We start from the raw sequence: 21,345 nt of genomic DNA on the forward strand, positions 1-21,345 counted from the left end.
TGTCCTTATAAGGATCGTCATGATACCTGGAAAGTGTCCTGCTATTTTAACTTTCAAAACTTTTTCCCTTTTGGTTTAATCTCTGACTTTCATTATGTGTGTTAACTTATTTTTAATCTTCCAGGTGCTTATATCATGCCGAGGATTGACTCTAATGACCTTATTTATAACTTTGCAACAACTACTACGAGACCGAAGATGTTTAACCCACTTTGTTTTCATATTCCACTTTATCAAGTCAAGCAGATTGTTTCATCATCAACTTTGGCAAATGGATGTTACCTACCAGGCAAGCCCTCTTTTTTTATAACATGATATTCAGCTTTTTTTGTAATTTTGTACAACCTGGAATATAGCCATAATGGAACATGCTCATCAGTCAATCATTTAAGGCCTGTCTCCACAAATAAATAAAAAGGGAGAAAGGGTCTCTAAAACATTTAAAAATATATAATTTACCTTAAATCAATTGACTGTTTTTATTCAAAATTTAACTACTTGGGGGCGAGGGGGCAAAGCTGTGCTACTATGTTTGCTCCTACAGGACCTTTGTGGATTCCAGCTCATTGTGTCCGCCCAGCCAAGGATGTTGTGGCACCAGTTCCCGGATCTGGTCCCAGTCCCAGGAATTTGACTCTACAGATGGCACAGTGTCCAATCTGGGCTCATTTGTTTATGCTTGATTGTTTACAGCTGTTCTTTGGCAACAGTGGCTTTATTCCACCCAAACACTCACTCGAACAATGAATGAAGTAAAACTTATGGGTGCAATTGGCTAACATCACACAGAATGATGTCTTTTGTTTATCTGAAGCTTATGATATGGAACATTAGCTTTCTACATGTTTAGTTCCCGTTTGCACTCCTACAGTAATTCAAAACTTCATTGGCTTAAGTGGATTTTTATTAAATGGAAGCTTTAACTGTGTAACTATATCCAGTTGGGAGTTTGCTGCCTATTATCCACCCCCTGATGCAATTGCTTTACACACCTCAATGGTAGCAGCCCCTGTAAATATAACCTGTGTAAAAGTAGTTAATTGCACATCTTCAAGTAAAAACCCTCACTGTCATCGCATTAGCTCACTACTCTGAACTGCACAGCTTTGGAAGAGACTTTCTTTAACTTTGCCCATGTTTGGCTACTGCAAGGATGGTTTTTACGTGTGTTCAAGAAACTTTTAATTATATTCCTGTTTTGCTTTCTAAACAACAACTTTATCCTTCAAATCATTCTTGAAGGGTCACGCTAGATAACACTTGTGACTCTGAAACAACCTTACTTAATAAAGCAGAACACGTAGTGCTAGCTTTGTCTACAGTGGGCATGCCAGCAATTGCTGCTCACGCTCACCTTAACATTAACTCTGTTACACGTAATTTAGAAAAAACAATTATGTAATTTAGCAAAACCAATTAATGTTACTTCTTCAGCTATCTCAACAATCAACCACGAGATGCAAACGTTGAGGAAGGCTATTCTACAAAATCTATGTTGTTTTAATTTGTTTGATGAGTCACGAACCATCCAGCACCAGCTTAATATTTTACACAATTTGGCCTTGGATTTGAAAATTGATAATTTAGGATCTTGGTGGGAAAGCTTTTGGGTTTGGTTGCCCACAGGCTTAATGGGGAAAAAATACGCTATGTAGTCATTATTTGTGCTTTAATTAATGGGTGTTGGTTTGTTCAATGTCTCCCTTCTCTTTGCAATATATATATCACAACTTTTCATCCCAAACCCTCTCCTACATTGCCTCAGGGTCAAGTATATGCCCTGTATAAACAACTACAAGCATGTTCTTCTATTGATTATTATGAATCCTCCCCTAACTCCTTTTATGATTCTTCTTTAACTAATAAAATTAAAAAGAGTGAAATGTAGTAGCTATTGAGATCCTGTAGATGGTGCTAGCAGCAAACTGCAGCGTTTAACCTATATGGGCCTCTTTGTGACTAGCATGATCTCATTCTCTATCTTAGGTTGGAAAGTCCCAGACTTTCCAGACTTATAGGTGATCTCATTTTACTAACATCACCACTATTCTTAAGGATTGGTTGGGAGATTTCACCCATGTGGTATCTATTCTCCAATCCTGATGCCGTATCTATGTTACTCTTCCTTGCTTGTAAAAATGGTATAAAAGAATAAACGCTGCCCAGGCAGTCAGACATCTTGGCACCTTGCACAATGGTCTTTGAAGCCCATCACAGACCTTAAACATAAGCAAATCAATCACAACAAGCCTTTGCCTTGAGAGTTCCAGTTGTTTAAAAATAATAATGAAAGTGGAAGAAGGCATTTTATAACAGTCATTTCTTGGATATTTTGTGAAAAACTGGTTTTATTATAGCAATTCTTTAAACAAACCTATCTCTTCAGAGATAGATTTATTGGAAATCCAAAATACAGGTGCCAATATATACTATTGAGCCCAACCTAATACATGTGTCCAAAAGGTCAACAAGGGCAAGTCCAGAATGGTTAAAAGTCTGGAAGAAAAATGTATGTTTACCATTTTTTTAGCTTGACAGCAGACAAGAATAGAAATCAATCAGTAATAGAAAAAACAGCTGTGTACCTTTCTTGTTCTTCCGCCCCCACTTACCACTTTTCCCATTCTAAGGCACAAACATTATTTAAAAGTGAAGGTCATTATTAATACATTAATGCAAGTTGTACATAACATAATTAAATGCTTGTGCAATATGAAGAACACTTACAGAAAAATATTGTTCAGCCTCTAGTTGATCTTGTAGTTCACGCATTTGGCCTTCATTCCCTCTGTATTGCCTTTGAGGTGGAAAAAAATAAAGCAATTTCTGTTCTAAACTATTAGTCATTAGGTGTTCAGTAGATCAAGTAATAAAAGTATTATTTGAGTAGAACACAGGCAACTTAAGAAGTCTAGAAGTTTAAAATATTTATGCCATTAGTTTTCATGGATAGCTTCCATGAGATATTTGCATAAATAACTATAGTGAAGTCAAATGTCAATACAACATAGCATAAACGACATTACTAAAAGCAGTCCTTTACAATATAGTTCTTTTTGAGAATGAAAAATGTAACTTACTTAGCCAGCTGAGCCAACTCAAATTCTGCTAATCTTTTTGCTTCCAACAATGTGTTAATCTCCTGTTTTAGCTGTTTCTCAGAACTCTTTAAACTATCTGCTTCTATAGCATGCATCTTCAGTTCATTCTGTGTCATCACTCTTTTATTTATCTCATGTTCCAATTGAAGTGCCAGATTCTTAACCTAAAACACAGTAAAAATGTATTCATTTCTACATACTTATTTTGGCATTATCCGATTTCAGGCCAAGAATGAAAATGTTCTAATTATTAAGAAAATTCTACTCCTTATATTAAATCCACATATATAAGAATGTGCAGCATTTGAATCTGAAGTGAAAAGGGCTTTGAAGCAGGTGTTGGGGTTAACACTGGGTTCCTAAGTTAACACTGTAGGTGTATGATTTCAGGAAAATATATATTTGAATTAAGGAGATGCTAACAACACACTCACAACTACTTTGAAGACCTTGTTGTATCCTCCTGGCACTCCCTTAACTTAAGCATGTATTTTCTTCCATGGCTGCCATGTGAGCCCAGGAAAAGATGGTAGTATTTTTGAAAAGTTGCTGGCAGGCACAACCCATGCCTATTCCAAAACACTACTTTAAGCTTTGGATTGCTACATGTATATATAGCAATATTAGAATTATATCTGACATCAAAAACAACACTTATGCCATTTTTTTCTTTGCATTAAATTATCTCAATCAAAATACTAAAAATCAATTTCAAAGGCATTTTGCCTTCAGACATCTGGAATTCTGGCCTGAAATGTTCAACTTCTGCAAACTATGTGGTCCTTTTGGGTTCTATTCTATAAGAATATGTACAGCAATAATATACAATAGCAAGTGCTTTCCTTAACAAGTTCCAAAGTTTTAATATTTTGAGACTTCTGGTGAAAATTAATGGTAGTTTAGTTCTGTTTGTCTTTAGGGAAGACAACACCACAGTTGAGATTGGCGCCCAGAAGCTAGTGCCTGAAGCCAAACTTCCTCTGTTCCAGATAAAGGAGGAAGCGTGAAAACAACTATCTGATTAAACCAGGAAAATCCAGACCAGATGGATTACCATTTTTTATTACAAATGCTTTCTGGGTGAATTTTTACAACTCCTCCAAATTACAATAAACTCTATTCTGTAAGAGCCATGGTGGCGCAGTGGTTAGAATGCATATTGCATGCTAATTCTGCTGACTGCCAGGATCAGCAATCTGGATTCTCATTTTCCAGATCTTGGAAGGACGGAAGGCTGAGTGAAATTTTGAGCCAGTCAGGATCAAACTCCTGGCAGTTGCGTAAAGTTAACCTGCAATATTGGATTCTAACCATTGCGCCAATGCTGAGAAAAAGGTTTTCAAAAATTTTAAGAACAAGATATAAGACTTGTGTGGGATAGTTATTTATAGTATGATAAAGTTAATATAGATGATATATTAATTTAATATATCATCTATTTTATCATTAAAGTTTTAATATTTCTATTCTTTTCCGATGTATCAAAACAAAGGTTCAGGTTGTTTCATAAGAAGTCTCATATACCTGTCAATGGCCTTCCAATTCGATTTAAAACTGCTTAATTATGATTCAGGAAAGATTTTAGAATATCATGCCCAGAGCCTTAGGTGTGAGGAAGTTTATAAATAAATAATTTGTGAAAATAATTTTGTGGTGGATTTGAAGCTACACACAGATTTTTTTGGTTCATAGAAACAAAGTAATTTTTCATGTATGCCTAAAAGGAATGTTCATATGAGTATAGAAATTACTGTCTTACCTCATCTTCCAGTCTCTCTTTCTGTTCAGTAAGGTGCTCAATCTTCTGTTGTGATTGCTTCAGATCAAAGTCTAACATGGAACATCGTTTTTCAATCTGAACTATTCTATTTTCTGCCTTCTCTCTTGCTGCTCGTTCTTCCTTTACCTTTTTTTCAATTTCTATGAGAAAAAGAGAGACAACAAAAATTATAGGTAGTCCTCACTTACTACGAATGTGTAGCTAAGCTGAAGCCACATCAGTTCATTTCTGGCTCAATTGTTAAACAAATAACTGTGGGTCATTAAATGTGATGTCAGTGACTAGAGTTTGTGATTTTCTGCCAGCTTCCCACTTTTCTTGTTGGAAGCTGGCTGTGAAGATCACAAATGGCAATCATGGACCATGGAACACTGCAACTGTCATAAATGTGCACTGGTTACCAACCGCCCAAATTATGATCATGTAGAGTATAGGAATATAGCCATCACTTAGAACAGGGGTCTCCAAACTTGGCAACTTTGAGGCTTGTGGACTTCAACTCCCAGAATTCCTCAGGCAGCTTCTGGCTGAGGAGTTCTGGGAGTTGAAGTCCACAAGCCTCAAAGTTGCCAAGCTTGGAGAATCCTGACTTAGAAGATCAGTTATAACATTTTCAACATCATCATGACTTTGAAGAGTTAATGAATAAGTGATTGCTAAGTGAGAATTACCTGTAATGTACATTAAGAAAGCAAAAAAGAATGTGTTTATGAGATCTTTCAAATATCCTACTGAGGGGCAAGAGAAAATATTAAGCATTTGGGGAAGCTATATTAATATATACGGTAAAAATCTCCTAGAATTGTTACCTGTAATATAATGATATATCTAATTCATGTAGATTACATACAATATGAGAAACAGAGACGGGTACCTAGATTTTTTTCGTAATTAAATAATACCGTGTTTCTCACAAAATAAGGCTGGGCCTTTTTTTTTTGACCCCCGAAAAAACGGCTGCCATCTTTTCGGGGGTGACTTAATTCCCCCCCTTGCATCCTTGGGCAGGCGGGCGGCGATGGCTTGGATGTTGACCTCGGCGTTGGTGGGGCACTTCGTATCGGGAGACCTTCCGCCACCGTTGCTTTGTCTTCTCCCTGTGCTACTGCGGTGTTTAGAGCAACGCTGCGGCGTTTGGCACAGCCACACGCCGCCAGTCAGGGCTCCTCCCTGCAACCAGAGCCCGGCGAAGACACTCGGCTTCAGGCGCTCCTGTCGCCGCCTTCCCTTCGCCTTCAAAGGCAAAGCTAATTCTTTTAAAAATGACGCCCTACTACTGGTACGACAAAGCCTCCCCTGCCCAAGAGGGCAGACCAACCCCATGTGGGGAGGCGAATCTCCCAGGGCCACAGCGCAGGATAAGCCCACCCCGGGAGAAGCACCCAGCCGCCATCCCTGCCTGGCGCCGGGCAGAGCATGAAGAGCTTTGCCTGGGGCGCCCAGCGCAGCTGACAGGTGGACTCTCCTGCCCAGCGGCGGAGCTCTCGCCAAGGCAGAGAGAGCCTCCCTGCTGGGCCCTCCGCTCATCTCACCAGGACCGCGCCAGAGCCGTGCGGGCTGGGCAGGACCGCGCCAGAGCCGTGCGGGCTGGGCAGAGCTGGGCAAGCGAGCCATGGGTGCGCGCCTGCCTGACAAGCGAAAGAACCAGGCCGACCCAAGCTTGGCTTCCATCCCAAGTCCCTCCAGCCCAAACCCGAAGGGGCCACCGGGAGAGGCCGCCGAGGCAGTGATAGCGCCCACCCACCCATGGACAGGGAGGCAAGGTGACGGTCTGCACCGTCTCCTCCTTCAAGCTGAGTCCCGAGTGAGCGCCTCTGCCTGATGCCCGTGCCGCTGCAGCGTTTGGAGCTGCTGGAGCATTTGGAGATGCGTGGGGACAGGGACGGGCTGGGAGAAGGGAGGAAAGGATGGGTGGCTTCGGGCTCTCTCCGCCGGACCTGCCGGCCAGGGAAGCAGCGCTGCTGTCGCCTTGCCTCCCTGTCCGCGGACGGGTGGGCGTTATCACTACCTCGGGCAGCCTCTCCCGGTGGCCCCTTCAGGTTCGGGCTGGAGGGACTTGGGAAGGAAGCCAAGCTCGGGTCGGCCAGGCTCTTTTGCTTGGCAGGCGGGCACACACCTGCGGCTCGCTTTCCCAGCTCTGCCCAGCCCGCACGGCCCTGGAGCGGCCCTGGCAGGATGAGGGAGGGGCCGGCGAGGAGGCACTCGCTGCCTTGGCGAGAGCTCCGCCACCGGGCAGGAGGGCCCACCTGTCAGCTGCACTGGGCACCCCAGGCAAAGCTCTTCGCACTCTGCCCTGTGCCAGGCAGAGATGGTGGCTGGGCACTTCTCCCGGGGTGGGCCGATCCTGTGCTGTGGCCCCGGGAGATTCGCCTCCCCACATGGGGTTGGGCTGCCCTCTCGGGCAGGGGAGGCTTTGTCGTACCAGTAGTAGGCCATCATTTTTAAAAGAATTGGCTTTGCCTTCGAAGGCGAAGGAAAGGCGGCGACAGGAGCGCCTGAAGCCGAGTGTCTCCGCCGGGCTCCGGTTGCAGGGAGGAGCCCTGACTGGCCGCGCGTGGCTGTGCTAAACGCCGTGGCTGCACTAAACGCCATGGCGTTGCTGTAAACGCCACAGCAGCATGGGGAGAAGAGAAAGCAATGGTGGTAGAAGGTCTCCCGATACAAAGTGCCCCACCAATGCCGAAGTCAACGCAGGCAGCACCATATCCAGGTATGCAATAAATGTACTTCCTAACGGCAAGCCCCCCCCCCGCCATTTCCCTCCATTTTGCATGTTTAATATAGGCCTTAATTTGGGGGAGGGGCTTAATTTAATTTTATGCGTATAAAACATGCTGGGACTTCCTATTGGGAGAGGCCGTATTGTTGGAGAAACACAGTATAAAATAAGTACCCCACATCTCAGCAGGTATCAGTTTTCCCAGGTAGGCAAATAGGAAACAAGACCAGACATGTAAGACTACATTAACAGAATCTTTTCAATATGATGGCACAAATATTCTGCTGTCTCTTTTATATTCTGAGAAGGTAAGAAGGTTCCTTTCCCAGTTTCTTTCTCTGCCCTTTATATAGATGTGGGCTATGTCCTCTCATCTAATCATTCCCTAAGCAACATCTCTTCCCTCCAACTCCAATGTCATTATATCAAGCACGTTTCTAGTAAAAAAAGACTTTCCTGCAATAATAGATTAATATTCTGTAGAAATCTACTGTATTTCCAGAACTATGATGAATCATATTGAAAGTCAACTTGTCACCCACAATATCCCATTTCCTAAAGGAAATTTCCCAAAGTATAATTTACAGCAAGCCCCCAAAAGCATGCAGGTTAGACAGCTTAGTCTCAAGTGGAAAATCATCAGAAAACCAAAGATCTTTAGGCCAAATAGGGGATTTTTTTTTTTGGGGGGGGGGAATCCCAAAAGAAAGATAGCAAATTACATGGTTGCCAAGGAGGCTAGATAAATAGAAAGGAATATGCAACCAAATATTTAAAGAGAAATATATCAACACTAATTATATATTAACTTTGCTTATTCTTTAAAAACTTACCATACATAGCAACAGATTTGGCCTCTTCTATTGATTGATGCTTGTCAGTTAACCGAGCTTTGTTTATATTGTGTTCGTTTATTTCTTGCTCTAAACGTTGTTGTACCATTTTAAGTTTGTAGTTTAGATCTATTTCTAAGTTATTCTTCTCCTGCAAGATATTTTGTATAAAATGGTGTCAGATATACTAAATATGACATGTATTCATATTTTATTATATTTTTCAGTACCTTTCTTCTTCCTACATACCTTTTTGTTTGATGTTCATATCCTAGATCCTGTGTATGTATCAGTAAAATGCCTGTGGGATATTGGCAATAATATACTACGGTAACTTGAATGATAGCTTCTAAACCCTAGCCTGCATAGAGTGAAATGTAATTGGAGTAAAAACTATGTGTTGGTTTTACTTATGGTACATTAACCAAAATATGTCAAAGGGACCAAGGTTATCCTTACTGTTATTAGGTAATATTGCATTTGGCACAGATAAGTTAAAGCTGATAATGTATCATACACTATCTCTAGATTGCTAAATAAAGAAGCCTTGGTGAATAAAAGAAGTCAATATGTATAGGGTCACTGAGTGATGACTGTGACATATGGAAAACTATGAACTGAAATGTAAGATGCATAAATGGTAAACAATATGGAAGAAAATGGGGAAAATGCATGTGTGAGAGTAAGAGGAGATGCAGAGAAGCAAGGATGTGGGTTCAATTATAAAAGAGCTAAAATATAGATCAGGATCACCCTTCAAAAGAAGTAAAATAGTTGTAAGAGCCTGTTTCTGCCCATTTTAAATTAAAGTGAAGCTTAGGCATGTCAACAGAAACATAACTTTAAATTGAATGCAGTTGATATGAGTTACTTAAAAAGAATACAGGTAATCACTGAATTACGAGGGTTCTCTTAGCGAATGTTCAAAGTTACATAATAAGCACCCCCTAGTGTTTATGAACTTCCTTTGAAACTATGAATGTCGCAGCATCATGGCAGTTGTGAACTGTGAACTTATGAACAACCGCAGAGGCTCTGCAAGATTTGTCCTGCCTATGTCCCTCCACTCTGCACTTCACCAGCCAAAAGGGAGGTTCAGAGGGGCAGGCCCGTCCCTGTGACACCCAGTTTTGGCCTGCACAAGGCTTATATATTTGTTATTCTAAATATGTAATGATTTTATTCCAAGATACATAAGACTTTGTTTGTGCCTCATTACTTACCTTTTCAGAGTGATTGAGCATGTCTTGAGCCTTTTTTCTTTCTTCTTCTACTCGCTCAAGATTGTTTTTCACACCTTTGATTTCTTCTTGTAAAGATGTAATCCGAGCTACAGAATTAATTAAATATATTTAACTGTATCTATGACTCCAGATGGACAAGAATTGTTTACCTACATAAACTCTTCACATATATCAAAGATAATTCATTAAGAAAATAAAGTATATTTAAAGTCTTAGATCTATGTGTTCAACTTTCATTAAAGTATTAATTAAACTGAAAATGTGTATTTTCATATGGGTACACAACTATGCAAATAAATTGAAAAGGAAGTGTATGCAAGAAAGGCTAAGTGACCACATTTAATTAAAATGGCAGATATGGAATATTCACCTTTGCAAAAAAATGCTAGTCTTTATTGATTTGAAGAATTTATATTTACTGATGCAGATAGATTATGTCCACAAATTTCCCAACACATTTGTAGAGTAGCACAAGTAAAAGGCTTTTTGGGAAAGACATTAAGTGACCTATACATTCCTCAGAAAACTATTTTAACCCACCATCTATTGTTCACCCTCAGTAAACAGTATTTATGATGAATATTTAATAGCTGTAAAAAATAAAATCATAAGATTTAAATCCTGTTCAAAAGTAGATTTTCTTAACTATTTGCACAAGATAAAGAGAACCAAGAATAATTAAGGCAGAATAAGAGAGAAAATATTTTATTCTCACACTATGATCATTATTTGTGGAAATACTATTTTTTGTGAACATTCTTTTTATGTTGTGAAATATATAACATAATATTATATAACATAACACAACACAACAAACACAATATATTATATTATATATTATATTCTCATATATATACACACATATACACACACACACACACACACACACACACACACATATATACATATATACATATGTGGATCTTTGGTTATTCGGGTTTTCTCCCGCGTAAGATTGGAAGTATCTAGGCAACGTTTCGATGAAGTCTCATTCATCATCTTCAGGCTTCTGTCTTCAGCTCTGTGCTTCTCAGAGTGATGTGAGCTTGCAGCTGCTTCTTCCTTTTAACTACTAGTGGGGGTGTGACTTGATTGGGTGGGGGCTTGGCTGTGTTCTGATTGGGTGGGGGTGTGTTCTCATTGGTTGGGGTTTGGCTGTTTTCTGATTGGTTGGGGGTTGGCCATGTTCTGATTGGCTGGAGGTGTGTTCTGTTCAGGTGGGGGCTTGGTTGTGCTCAGGTTGGTCTTAGTTACTGGGGATTTGAGCTGGTGAGCTGTGATCTTGCTGTTTGGCTTGAGTTCGTGGTCGTGCTGCATCTTCATGGTGGGGGTCAGTTCGCTTCATGTATGGCTCAGAGGGGTTTGAAGTGGGTAGTGATGCAGCTGCAGTGCGGCTTCTGGTCTGTGGTCGTGTCTCATCTTCTGTGTGGGTGTGAGTCTGCTTTTTACGTGGAAGTGTGGTGGTGGCATCTTGTGTGGCCCTCGTGGGTGTGGGTCTGGTGTCATTCATCATGTTAAGTACTCGTCTGTTCATGAGGGCGGGTTTCCAAATGGCTGGTAAGCGGGAGGTGGCATCTCTTTTATTCATGCTGTGTGGGCGTTTTTCTATCTCTATGGCTTCTCTGATTATTCTGTTGTTGAAGTGTTCGGTTTTGGCGATAGTTCTGGTATTTTTAAAGTCAATCTCATGTCCTGTGGCTTTGAGGTGTTGGACCAGGGAAGAGGTCGGTTCTTCTTTTTTGACTGAGTTCTTATGTTCTTCAACGCATGCACTTATTCTTCTGTTAGTTTGTCCAATGTATGTGGTGGGGCAGGGAGAACACACCCCCACCCAATCAGAACACAGCCAAGCCCCCACCCAATCAAGTCACACCCCCACTAGCAGTTAAAAGGAAGAAGCAGCTGCAAGCTCACATCACTCTGAGAAGCACAGAGCTGAAGACAGAAGCCTGAAGATGATGAATGAGACTTCATCGAAACGTTGCCTAGATACTTCCAATCTTACGTGGGAGAAAACCCGAATAACCAAAGATCCACATACAAATACCCGCGAGAACCTCAGAAAACAAATATATACATATATATACATACACACACACACACACACACACACACACAAACATACAAACATACATACATACATACATACATATATATTTGTTTTCTTAAGTTTTCGCGGGTACTTACATGTATGGCATATATATATATGTATGTATGTATGTAGGTCTAGGTGTGTTCGGGTCTTTTCCCGTGTAAGATTAAGAATATCTTGGCGACGTTTCAGCGAGGTCCCACTTGCCATCCTCAGGCTGGTGCTTTCAGCTTCGTGCCAGTGCAAGCAGTGTGTGATCGGAGCTGCCATCTCTCTATAAATACTGGTGGTGAGGGCTGGTGTGCTGGGCTGGTTGGCTGCGCTGCTGCCTCTTGATTGGTTGATGGAATTGATGTTGGTATAATGGCCTGTGTAATGGCCTTGTGAGTTTTGTTGTGGAGATATAAAACTCACAAGGCCATCACACAGCCCATTATACCAACATTGTCTGTAAAAGTCTGACTCACAGACGAACACAATACAGAAGCCTGATGATGGCAGATGAGATTCTGCCAAAATGTTGCTACAACTTTAAAAGCACAACTATAATGACGTGGGAAAATACCCGAACAAAGTTGAATACCATACATGTAAGTACCCGCGAAAACTTAAGAATATATATGTGTGTGTATATATGTGTGTGTGTGTGTGTGTGTGTGTGTGTGTGTGTGTGTGTGTGGCATTCAGCTTTGTTTGGGTATTTTCCCACGTCATAGTAGTTGTGCTTTTAAAGTTGTAGCAACGTTTCGGCAGAATCTCATCTGCCATCATCAGGCTTCTGTATAGTGTTCATCTGTAAGTACCCGCAAAAACTTAAGAAAACAAATATATATATATATATATATATGTATGTATGTATGTATGTATGTATGTATGTATGTATGTATGTTTTCTTAAGTTTTCGCGGGTACTTACATGTATGGCCTTCAGATCCAACACACGATCATACCCAGAGAGAAATCTTCCAGATGCCCCAAACTATACGGCCTCCCAAAAATACACAAAGAAGGCATACCTCTCAGACCCATAGTCAGCTCCAGAGGAGCACCACTACAAAACCTAGCTAAACACCTAGCAAAAGAGCTACAGCCCCATGCTGAAACAGCAGCTTCTCATGTAAAAAACTCATACCACTTCTTGGAAATGATCAAAGATCTACACGTGGAGCAAGAAGATCTGCTTGTAAGTTTTGACGTGGTTTCACTATTCACTCAAGTCCCGATAAAAGAGACCCTTGAAATCATCAAAAATAAATACCAACCAGCTAACCACCTCATGGAACTAACAGAACACTGCTTAACCAACACATATTTCATATACAAAGGACAAAGATACAAACAAATAGAAGGAGCTCCCATGGGATCACCACTGTCACCTGTCATTGCAAACCTGTTCATGGAAGAATTCGAATCCAGAGCCCTGGCCAATGCCATCCTCAAACTCAAACTATGGTTAAGATACATCGATGACACATTCGTGATTTGGCCCCATGGACAAGAAAACCTAAACAATTTCCTAACACACCTAAACAGCGCACACCCCAAAATCAAGTTCACCATGGAAACAGAAACAAACAAACAACTACCATTCCTAGATGTACTAATCTACAAAAAAACAGATGGCACACTAGGACACACCATATACCAGAAGAAAACACACACCAACCGCTACCTCAACGCCCAATCCCACCACCACCCAGCACAGATAAACTCCGTGGCTAAAACACTAATTACTAGAACCAAACGCCTGGCAGACAAGACACACATTAAGACTGAACTATGCACCCTGACTAAAGTACTGACAGCCAACGGCTTCCACAAAAGCAAAATCACCAACTTGATCCACAAAAACACACTGAGACATAATAGAGACCCAGAAGATGAACAGACCCATGGAACAGCTGTCCTGCCCTACATAAGAGGCACTACAGACAAAATTAGTAAGATACTATACAGACACCACATCAAGACTGCCTTCAAAACAGACAGAAAAATAGCAGCCATCCTCAGAAACCCCAAAGACAAAATTGACCTGGAAAACCAAGGCATATACGAAGTCCCCTGTGCATCATGCCCGGCCACATACATTGGACAGACCAATAGAAGAATAAGCACCCGCCTGGATGAACACAAAAATGCAGTCAAAAAGCTGGAACACACTTCCTCACTAGTCCAACACATGGAAGCCACAGGTCATAGCATCAACTTCAATGGCACCAAAACCCTAGCCACTATAGAAAACCCTATTCACAGAATCATCAGAGAAGCCATAGAGATTGAAAAAAGACCAGAAAGCATGAACAGAAGAGATGATTCCACCAGGCTGTCAATCATTTGGAAGCCTGCACTCACAAACAAAAAAATCTCCACACCACAAGCCAGGCAAACACCTGGGCACAAACAGATCCCCCCTGATACCTCCAGCTCAAACACATCCCAACCAGGCACCCAGATGAAACCCAGCTTCCTAACTAATGATAGCCGTCCATTTACCCGAAGCCAAGCTGCACTAAAGGCCTCCAATAAAGTAACACAATGCTGCCAGCCAATCAAGATACAAAAAGAGCCAAAAACAGACAGAAGGTATTAGAGACACCAATCAAGCAGAACACAGCAAACTCCGAGACCAATAAACACAGACCAAGACTCCCAACCAATCAGGATGAAGAAAAAACCATTCTGGCACAGCAATAGGCTGCCCCAAATTTAAATCTGAAACCACTGTAAAAGTCTGATTCACAGATGGACACAATACAGAAGCCTGATGATGGCAGATGAGATTCTGCTGAAACGTTGCTACAACTTTAAAAGCACCACTACTATGACGTGGGAAAATACCCGAACAAAGCTGAAGGCCATCCATATATATATATATATATATATATATATATATATATGTATGTATGTATGTATGTATGTATGTATGTATGTATGTATGTATGTACGTATGAATGAATGAATGAAATGGAACAGCTACCACAAATCCTTAGTTTTACATAAAGTATGCAATGTTTACTTTTATATAAGAGCATTTATATTTATGTTTCACCATTCATAAATGTAACTCGGTCCAAAATTGTTATTTATATTCCAAGCTATAAGAAAAAAAACTTTACATTTTATTTTTACACTATGATAAAATTATTACCTTGTAGTTCTCCAATAATTTCTGATCCATGACTCCTATCTCTTCGTTCTACTTCCAGGGCTCCTTGTAGCTGGAAACAATCCTTTTCCACCTGCAATTTTGTGTTTTCCAGAATTCTGCATCTCTCCTGCAACTCCCTATTTAATGATTCAAATTGACTTATTGACTTGCTCATTTCTGTATGACTTTTCCTTAGTCTTGCTGCAGTATCTGACTCTGTTCTCAGCAAATCATTGGCCTCTTCAAGCTGTGTGAGCAATGGAGTTAGGGGGGAAAAATTGGAGATTAGTCTAAATTGAGCATTGGCTCATACTACCCTAAAAAGAAAGATTTAGTTACAGTGCATTCAGAAAGTATTCAGACCCCTTTCGCTTTTGTCAATTTTGTTATGCTGCCGCCTGATTCCACAGTTGTTGAAAATCATTTTTTTTTCTCATTAATCTACACTCACTACCCTATAATGACAAAGTGAAATGTTTGTAAATTTATTAAAAATAAAAAACTGAAACATTGGTATTCAGACCTTTCACTTGGTACTTTGTTGAAACATCTTTGGCAGCAACTACAGCCTCAAGTCTTTTTGAGTATGATGCAACCATCTTGGCACACCTGGATTAGGGGATTTTCTGCCATTCTTCCTTGCAAATCCTCTCAAGCTCTGTCAGGTTGGATGGTGACCATTGGTGGACAGCCACTTTCAGGTTCCTCCAGAGTTGTTCAATAGAGTCTGTCAGGGCTATGGCTGGGCCACTCCAGGACATTCACAGAGTTGTTCCTAAACTACTACTGTGTTCCCTTGATTGTTGTCTTCATTGATAATTGTCATGTTAGAAAGTGAATCTTTGGCCCAGTCTGAGTTCCTGAGCATTGTGGAACAGGCTTTCATTGAGGATATCCATGTGCTTTGCTCCATTCATCTTTCTCTCAAACCTGACCAGTCTCCCAGTCCCTGCCATTGAAAAACTCCCTACACAGCATGATGGCTGCCACCACCATGCTTCACTGTTAGGAAGATATCGGACAGGTGATGAATGGTGCCTGGTTTCCTCCAGACAGAACATTTAGAACTGAGGCCAAACATTTCAATCTTGGTTTCATCAGACCAGAGAATCTTGTTCCTCACAGTATGAGAGTCCTTCAGGTGCTCTTTTGCAAACTCCAAGTGGTTTTTCATGTATTTTGCACTGAGGAGAGGATTCCATCTAGCCACTCTGCCGTAAAGCCTAGATCGGTGGAGGGCTGCAGTGATGGCTGTCCTTCTGGAACTCTATCCCATCTCCTCATAAGATCTCTGGCGCTCAGCCCATCAGGTTCTTGGTCACCTCTCTTACTAAGGCCCTTCTCCCCCAATTGCTCAGTTTGACTGGGCAACCAGCTCTTGGAAGAGTGCTGGTTTGTATCAAATTTCTTCCATTTGAGAATTATGGAAGCCACTATGCTCTTAAGAACCTTCAATGCAGCAGAAATTTTATTGCAGCCTTTCCCAGATCTGTGCCTTGCAATAATCTTGTATCTGAACTCTTCAGGCAATTCCTTTGACCTCATGACTTTTGCTCTGGTACAATATGCATTGTCACCTGTGAGGCCTTCTATAGTGTGTGTCTTTTCAAATAATGTCCAATCAATTTAATTTATCATAGGTTGACTCCAATCAAGGTAGAAACATGTCAGCAACAATGAAGAGAAATGGGAAGCACCAGAGCTAAATTTCAAGTGTTGTTGCAAAGGATCTGAATACTTATGCCAATGTAATATTTCAGTTTTTTCTTTTTAATAAATTTACAGACATTTCTAAAATTCTGCTTTCACTTTATCACTATGCGGTAGTGAGTGTAGATTAATGAGAAAAATGTATTTCAACAACAGTACAATCAGGCTGCAGCATAACGAACCTGACAAAAGTGAAGGGAGGGTCTGAATGCACTGTATTTATTAGGCCATTTAAACATCAAGCAACTCAATGTAACACATGGGACAAGTTAAAACCATAGTATAATAACAGAAGAACAAAATAGAAAAACAACTGTTTAGGAATAATTAATCATTAAAATCATTAAAACAATCATAACAAACTAATATCTTTATAAAATCATAAGGTCTAGGGTTTCATGGAAATAGAAACATATTAAACTGATGGCAGAAAATGACCTAGTGGTCCATCGAGTCTGCCTTTCAGTTTTTTTATTTTTTATTTATTTTTGTCAGACAATAGGCATATGTTTATTCCAAGCATATTTAAACTACTGATGACTGATCCACTACCTCTGCTGGAAGTTGGTTCCAAGCTTCCACTACTGTTTCTAAATCTTTAGGGCTTTCATGAAAGGCAGCAGTATGAAAGTGGGGGGAATTAATATGTGCAAAATTATTTACCTGCTTTTGCAACTGTGTAATTTTTTCATTTGTAATATGTGAGTGTTGACTAATTTTTTTTAAGTCTTCCAGCTGATCTTTTAATGTTGACACTAAAAGCAAAGAAAAACATTTTAAGCATACATTTTCATAATATTTCTAGGTAAATTTCATTCATACTTTCTATTGATAATCGTGGCCTGAAGAGAGAACAGAGGATTCTGGAGATGAAACGCTAGTCCAAGGAATCATGTCATCCACAAAACCATGGATTTTTGGACAAGGATATATTATCTACTAAAAGGCTTTTGTAAAAGATACACTTTACCTCACAAAGATTGAGAAGAATGTGGTTCAAAGACATCTTACTCAAGTCATCTGGCAGACTTTAAATTAACCATGGAGGGGTAAAAGATCAATACCCAGAACTAAACTCAAAACAGTAAGCCTTATAACAAGAAAGGAAGTGATAAGAAGGAAGGGGGGCAAAGAAATACATCAGAAGATGAGCAGGAAAACTCTAAGAAAGACAGTACTGAAGGGCTCCAAATGACTGTAACCCAATGCTCAGAGAATGGGGAAGAAAATAGAGAACAGGACATCTCAGCACCAGGGTAGAAATTGGAGGGTATGTTGCATGTGACATCATTGATATTGCTGAAATTTGGTGGGAGGGAGCCTAAGATTAGGGTATATACATGTAGTCCTTGACTTAAAACAATTCATTCGGTGACTGTTAGAAGTTATAACGGCACTGAAAAAGTGTGACATGACCATTTTTCACACTTACAACCATTGCAGCATCCTAATGGTCATGTGATCAAAATTCGGATGCTTAGCAACTGGCATGAATTCATGATTGCGGTATCTCAGGGTCACATTATTTCCTTCTGCAACCTTTTGACAAGCAAAGTCAATGGGGAAGTCAGATTCACTTTACAACTGTGTTACTAACTTAAGAATTGCAGTGTTTCAATTAACAAGAGTAGTAATAAAGGACATAAAATGGAGCAAAACTCACAAAACTCACTTAACAAATGTCTTGCTTACTACCAGTACTGGTAAGACAAAATTTAATCATGCCTAAGTAAAGAAATGTGGATGCATTATATATCAACCATGACTACACAATACAGCTTACCTTCATTTTCTGCATTTCGACGTTTTTCATTCTCCTGTTCAGCTTTTCTTTGATATTCAGTAATTCTATGTTGCAAGAGCATCTTTTCCTTCTCTACTTGAGTAACTGTTGATTCCAAATTTTTTCTCTGATTTCCCTGTAAGTTATCATATTTAGCAATAAAACTGTACAGCTAAGCATTCATCTGAATATTTGCAATACAGAACTGCAATTATTTTAATCAAAATATTCTTACAATAAATAAAATACAATGAAATACATTTGCTATTTTAAAATATAATAAACTGATATATAGGCAATTGAATATTAGTTTTTATATAATAACTCTGTACACTTTGAAAATGTATCAGAAAAGGAGTTCTGAAGGGCGATTAGAAATTAAATGCTACAGTGAGTATCTTAAGTCTGAATAAGGCTTAAAGTGCCCAATTTGCACCTTAAAATCCATGTAAATCCACAAATGAAATGTTGGCTCTCACATTCTGGGGGCTGTGAGAATCACACCCAATATTCCATCATGTTGAAAATAGCCTTTTTTGCATTACTAACCTACTGTAAATTACATTTTGTTTAAAATAAAACATCTTTAAACCAGCATTTAGAAGACTTTTTAAAACTAGCTATTTCTATACATGTATACTAAATTGATTGTGGAGGATAAGAGGGAAGTTGAATGTACAAGCCTAGGAAAAATCAAGGCCCATTCGTGTCTTGATAGATGGTCTAATTTAGGCCAATATGTTTTTGTTAAACCCCCAGGCCATGGAACCAGGCCACACAAGTGGTGAGCATGCAAACGAAGCTTTATCTGCACATGCATGAGGTCTAGGTTGTTCGCGAAAGCACTGCACTCCCCCTGCCCGGTCCATGGAAGATATTTTTTCTTCCGAAACCAGCCCCTGGTGCCAGACGAGTTGAAGACCACTGTATTAGCAATCTCTTCTTATCTATTCTAAGTATAATGTAAAATTGTGTAAATTTCCAACTAAAAATTCAAACACTTACCTCTTCATCTAGTTCCTTCATTATCTTGTCTAGTTTAATATTTGATGTTCTATAAAGAATATAAGAGCTGAATTTTATTACCTCCTTTAAGACAAAATAGTTTATATGTAGCTGATCAATATAGCCAAAACATCAAATACATATTGAACCATTAAAATTTTAATACCAAAAATGCTAATGCCACCAAAATTCCACAAACTTTTTTAATATCCTTCTTCTTAATATCAGTTAGGAAAATGTCTGTGCTATCATAAATCATTTTTACAATATTGTTTTCAAAATTATTGTTCTTAAATACATCTAAAGTCAGTAATTCCAATGGGAATAAGAAATGACAAAAATACAATCTGTAGTTTGCCAAATTCCTCACAGCGATTGCATGTTTGCTGACATACATGAACGTGTTGAATGCTATTATCATACAAGTGATATTTCATAAAAACTATGACATTCTGAACAAAATGAAACATATTACCTGAATTTTTGTTCCATTTCATCTTTTAGCTGCATTTCATTATGGAGCTGTTCTTCAAGCAGATAAATATTTTTTTGCAAAGATTCTAGCTATAAGTACAAAATACAACATGAATTATGTTATACTTTTATAAAACTAGTTAAATATGTAAAGCACAACCTTTTTGCATTGGTTTTCTGATACTTGCATATTAAAAAGTCTTGGTAAAGAATAAACACATCTAATTAATTTTCAAAAGCACAGAGTGCAGGTTAGCACTGATTTTAATGAAAAGGGGAAAAAAGACTCAAACTTTGTCTTTAGATATGCCAAAATAATGATTTTCTCTACATTGCCTCTCATTTCCTATAATTTTTCATTAAGATGACAAAAATCCATTGGATTTTTTTGCGTTTAATTATAAAAATGAATATTTATATTTAATTTTTAAGAAGTCATTGTAATGCCTTTCATTGGAACACGGAATTGTGAAGTTAGTATCTTAAACTATGTAAAGAAATAGATTGAGAATAAAATTGTCTTTTGCCCCTAGCATACAGAGATACAAAACATCACATTTCAATTTTTCCTATTATTTATTTAAAATATATGAAACAGCCAAAGTATGTGTTTTTCTTTAAAATATCCAATAATATTTTGGAGTTGCAAAATGATATTAAAATGCTACACCTATTGTATATCAAATATGAAAAATATTACTTTAAGTCTTTATTCCACAGTAATAGAGTAAACTTCATTCAACATATTTCAATTTATGGTACTTATTAAAGAAAATGAATTTTAGTTTAGCCAAATTATAATATTTATGTAAAACAAAACAAAACAAAACCACAATTTAAGTATCCAATTTTAATATTTCAATTTCATTTTTTATTATTTAAGTTATATTATATAATTATATCTAATTTAAAATAGGTCATTTCTCAGAACGTAAACAAATTATGGAATACATTTAACCAATGACAATTTAAAAAATAAATAAATATACCAAGTTTTTATCTACGTTGGTACTTGTTCTGTTGTCATTCGAATTAGGTGTGCAGGTGGATAAATACCTATAAACACAATTTTAAAAGTTTTAGAAAGACACAAAAAGAAATATATTTTGAAAAAGGGAAACAGAACATCCTTAATAAAAAAATTGCCTTTATTTTTCCAAAACTTAAAGAAACCTTCGAATTTTATTTACTATGAGGCTCAGAAAATTCAATTTACTATATAGAGACTGGCAGCAATCAATGAAAAATGTCTTTGTCCTATATTATTATTATACTAATCATAAAGTCTTCTTTGTAGCTATGTGTATGTGTGTTGTTGTTGTTTTTCTACCATTATTTATACTAGAACTAGACTACGTTCACTATATAACATTCAAAAGACCAAAGCTCTCTTCCATTGTTGTTTTCAATTTATTTATTCATAATTTCTGTACTGTGCACTTTAAGATTGAAGCCTT

The 21,345-nt window shown here is 38.7% G+C and overlaps 1 protein-coding gene across 1 annotated transcript in view; it reads right to left on the minus strand.

Moving 5' to 3' along the window:
- ROCK1 (Rho associated coiled-coil containing protein kinase 1) overlaps nt 1–21,345 on the minus strand; it is a 79,972-nt gene that overhangs the window by 17,096 nt on the left and 41,531 nt on the right. The window contains exons 11-21 of the mRNA XM_087960079.1: nt 20,878–20,944; nt 19,890–19,978; nt 19,415–19,463; nt 18,410–18,545; nt 17,290–17,381; nt 14,917–15,163; nt 9,657–9,763; nt 8,434–8,584; nt 4,861–5,021; nt 3,081–3,265; nt 2,728–2,797 (exon numbers count right to left, since the gene is read on the minus strand). Of these exons, the coding sequence (XP_087816205.1) occupies nt 2,728–2,797; nt 3,081–3,265; nt 4,861–5,021; nt 8,434–8,584; nt 9,657–9,763; nt 14,917–15,163; nt 17,290–17,381; nt 18,410–18,545; nt 19,415–19,463; nt 19,890–19,978; nt 20,878–20,944 (1,354 nt within the window). The remainder of the gene's footprint in view (nt 1–2,727; nt 2,798–3,080; nt 3,266–4,860; nt 5,022–8,433; nt 8,585–9,656; nt 9,764–14,916; nt 15,164–17,289; nt 17,382–18,409; nt 18,546–19,414; nt 19,464–19,889; nt 19,979–20,877; nt 20,945–21,345) is intronic.

Source organism: Notechis scutatus, chromosome 3 (genome assembly GCF_049901735.1).
Source record: "Notechis scutatus isolate UNSWTSFEM ecotype Mainland chromosome 3, rNotScu1.2, whole genome shotgun sequence".
In the NCBI taxonomy this organism is placed as follows: Eukaryota; Metazoa; Chordata; class Lepidosauria; order Squamata; family Elapidae; genus Notechis; species Notechis scutatus.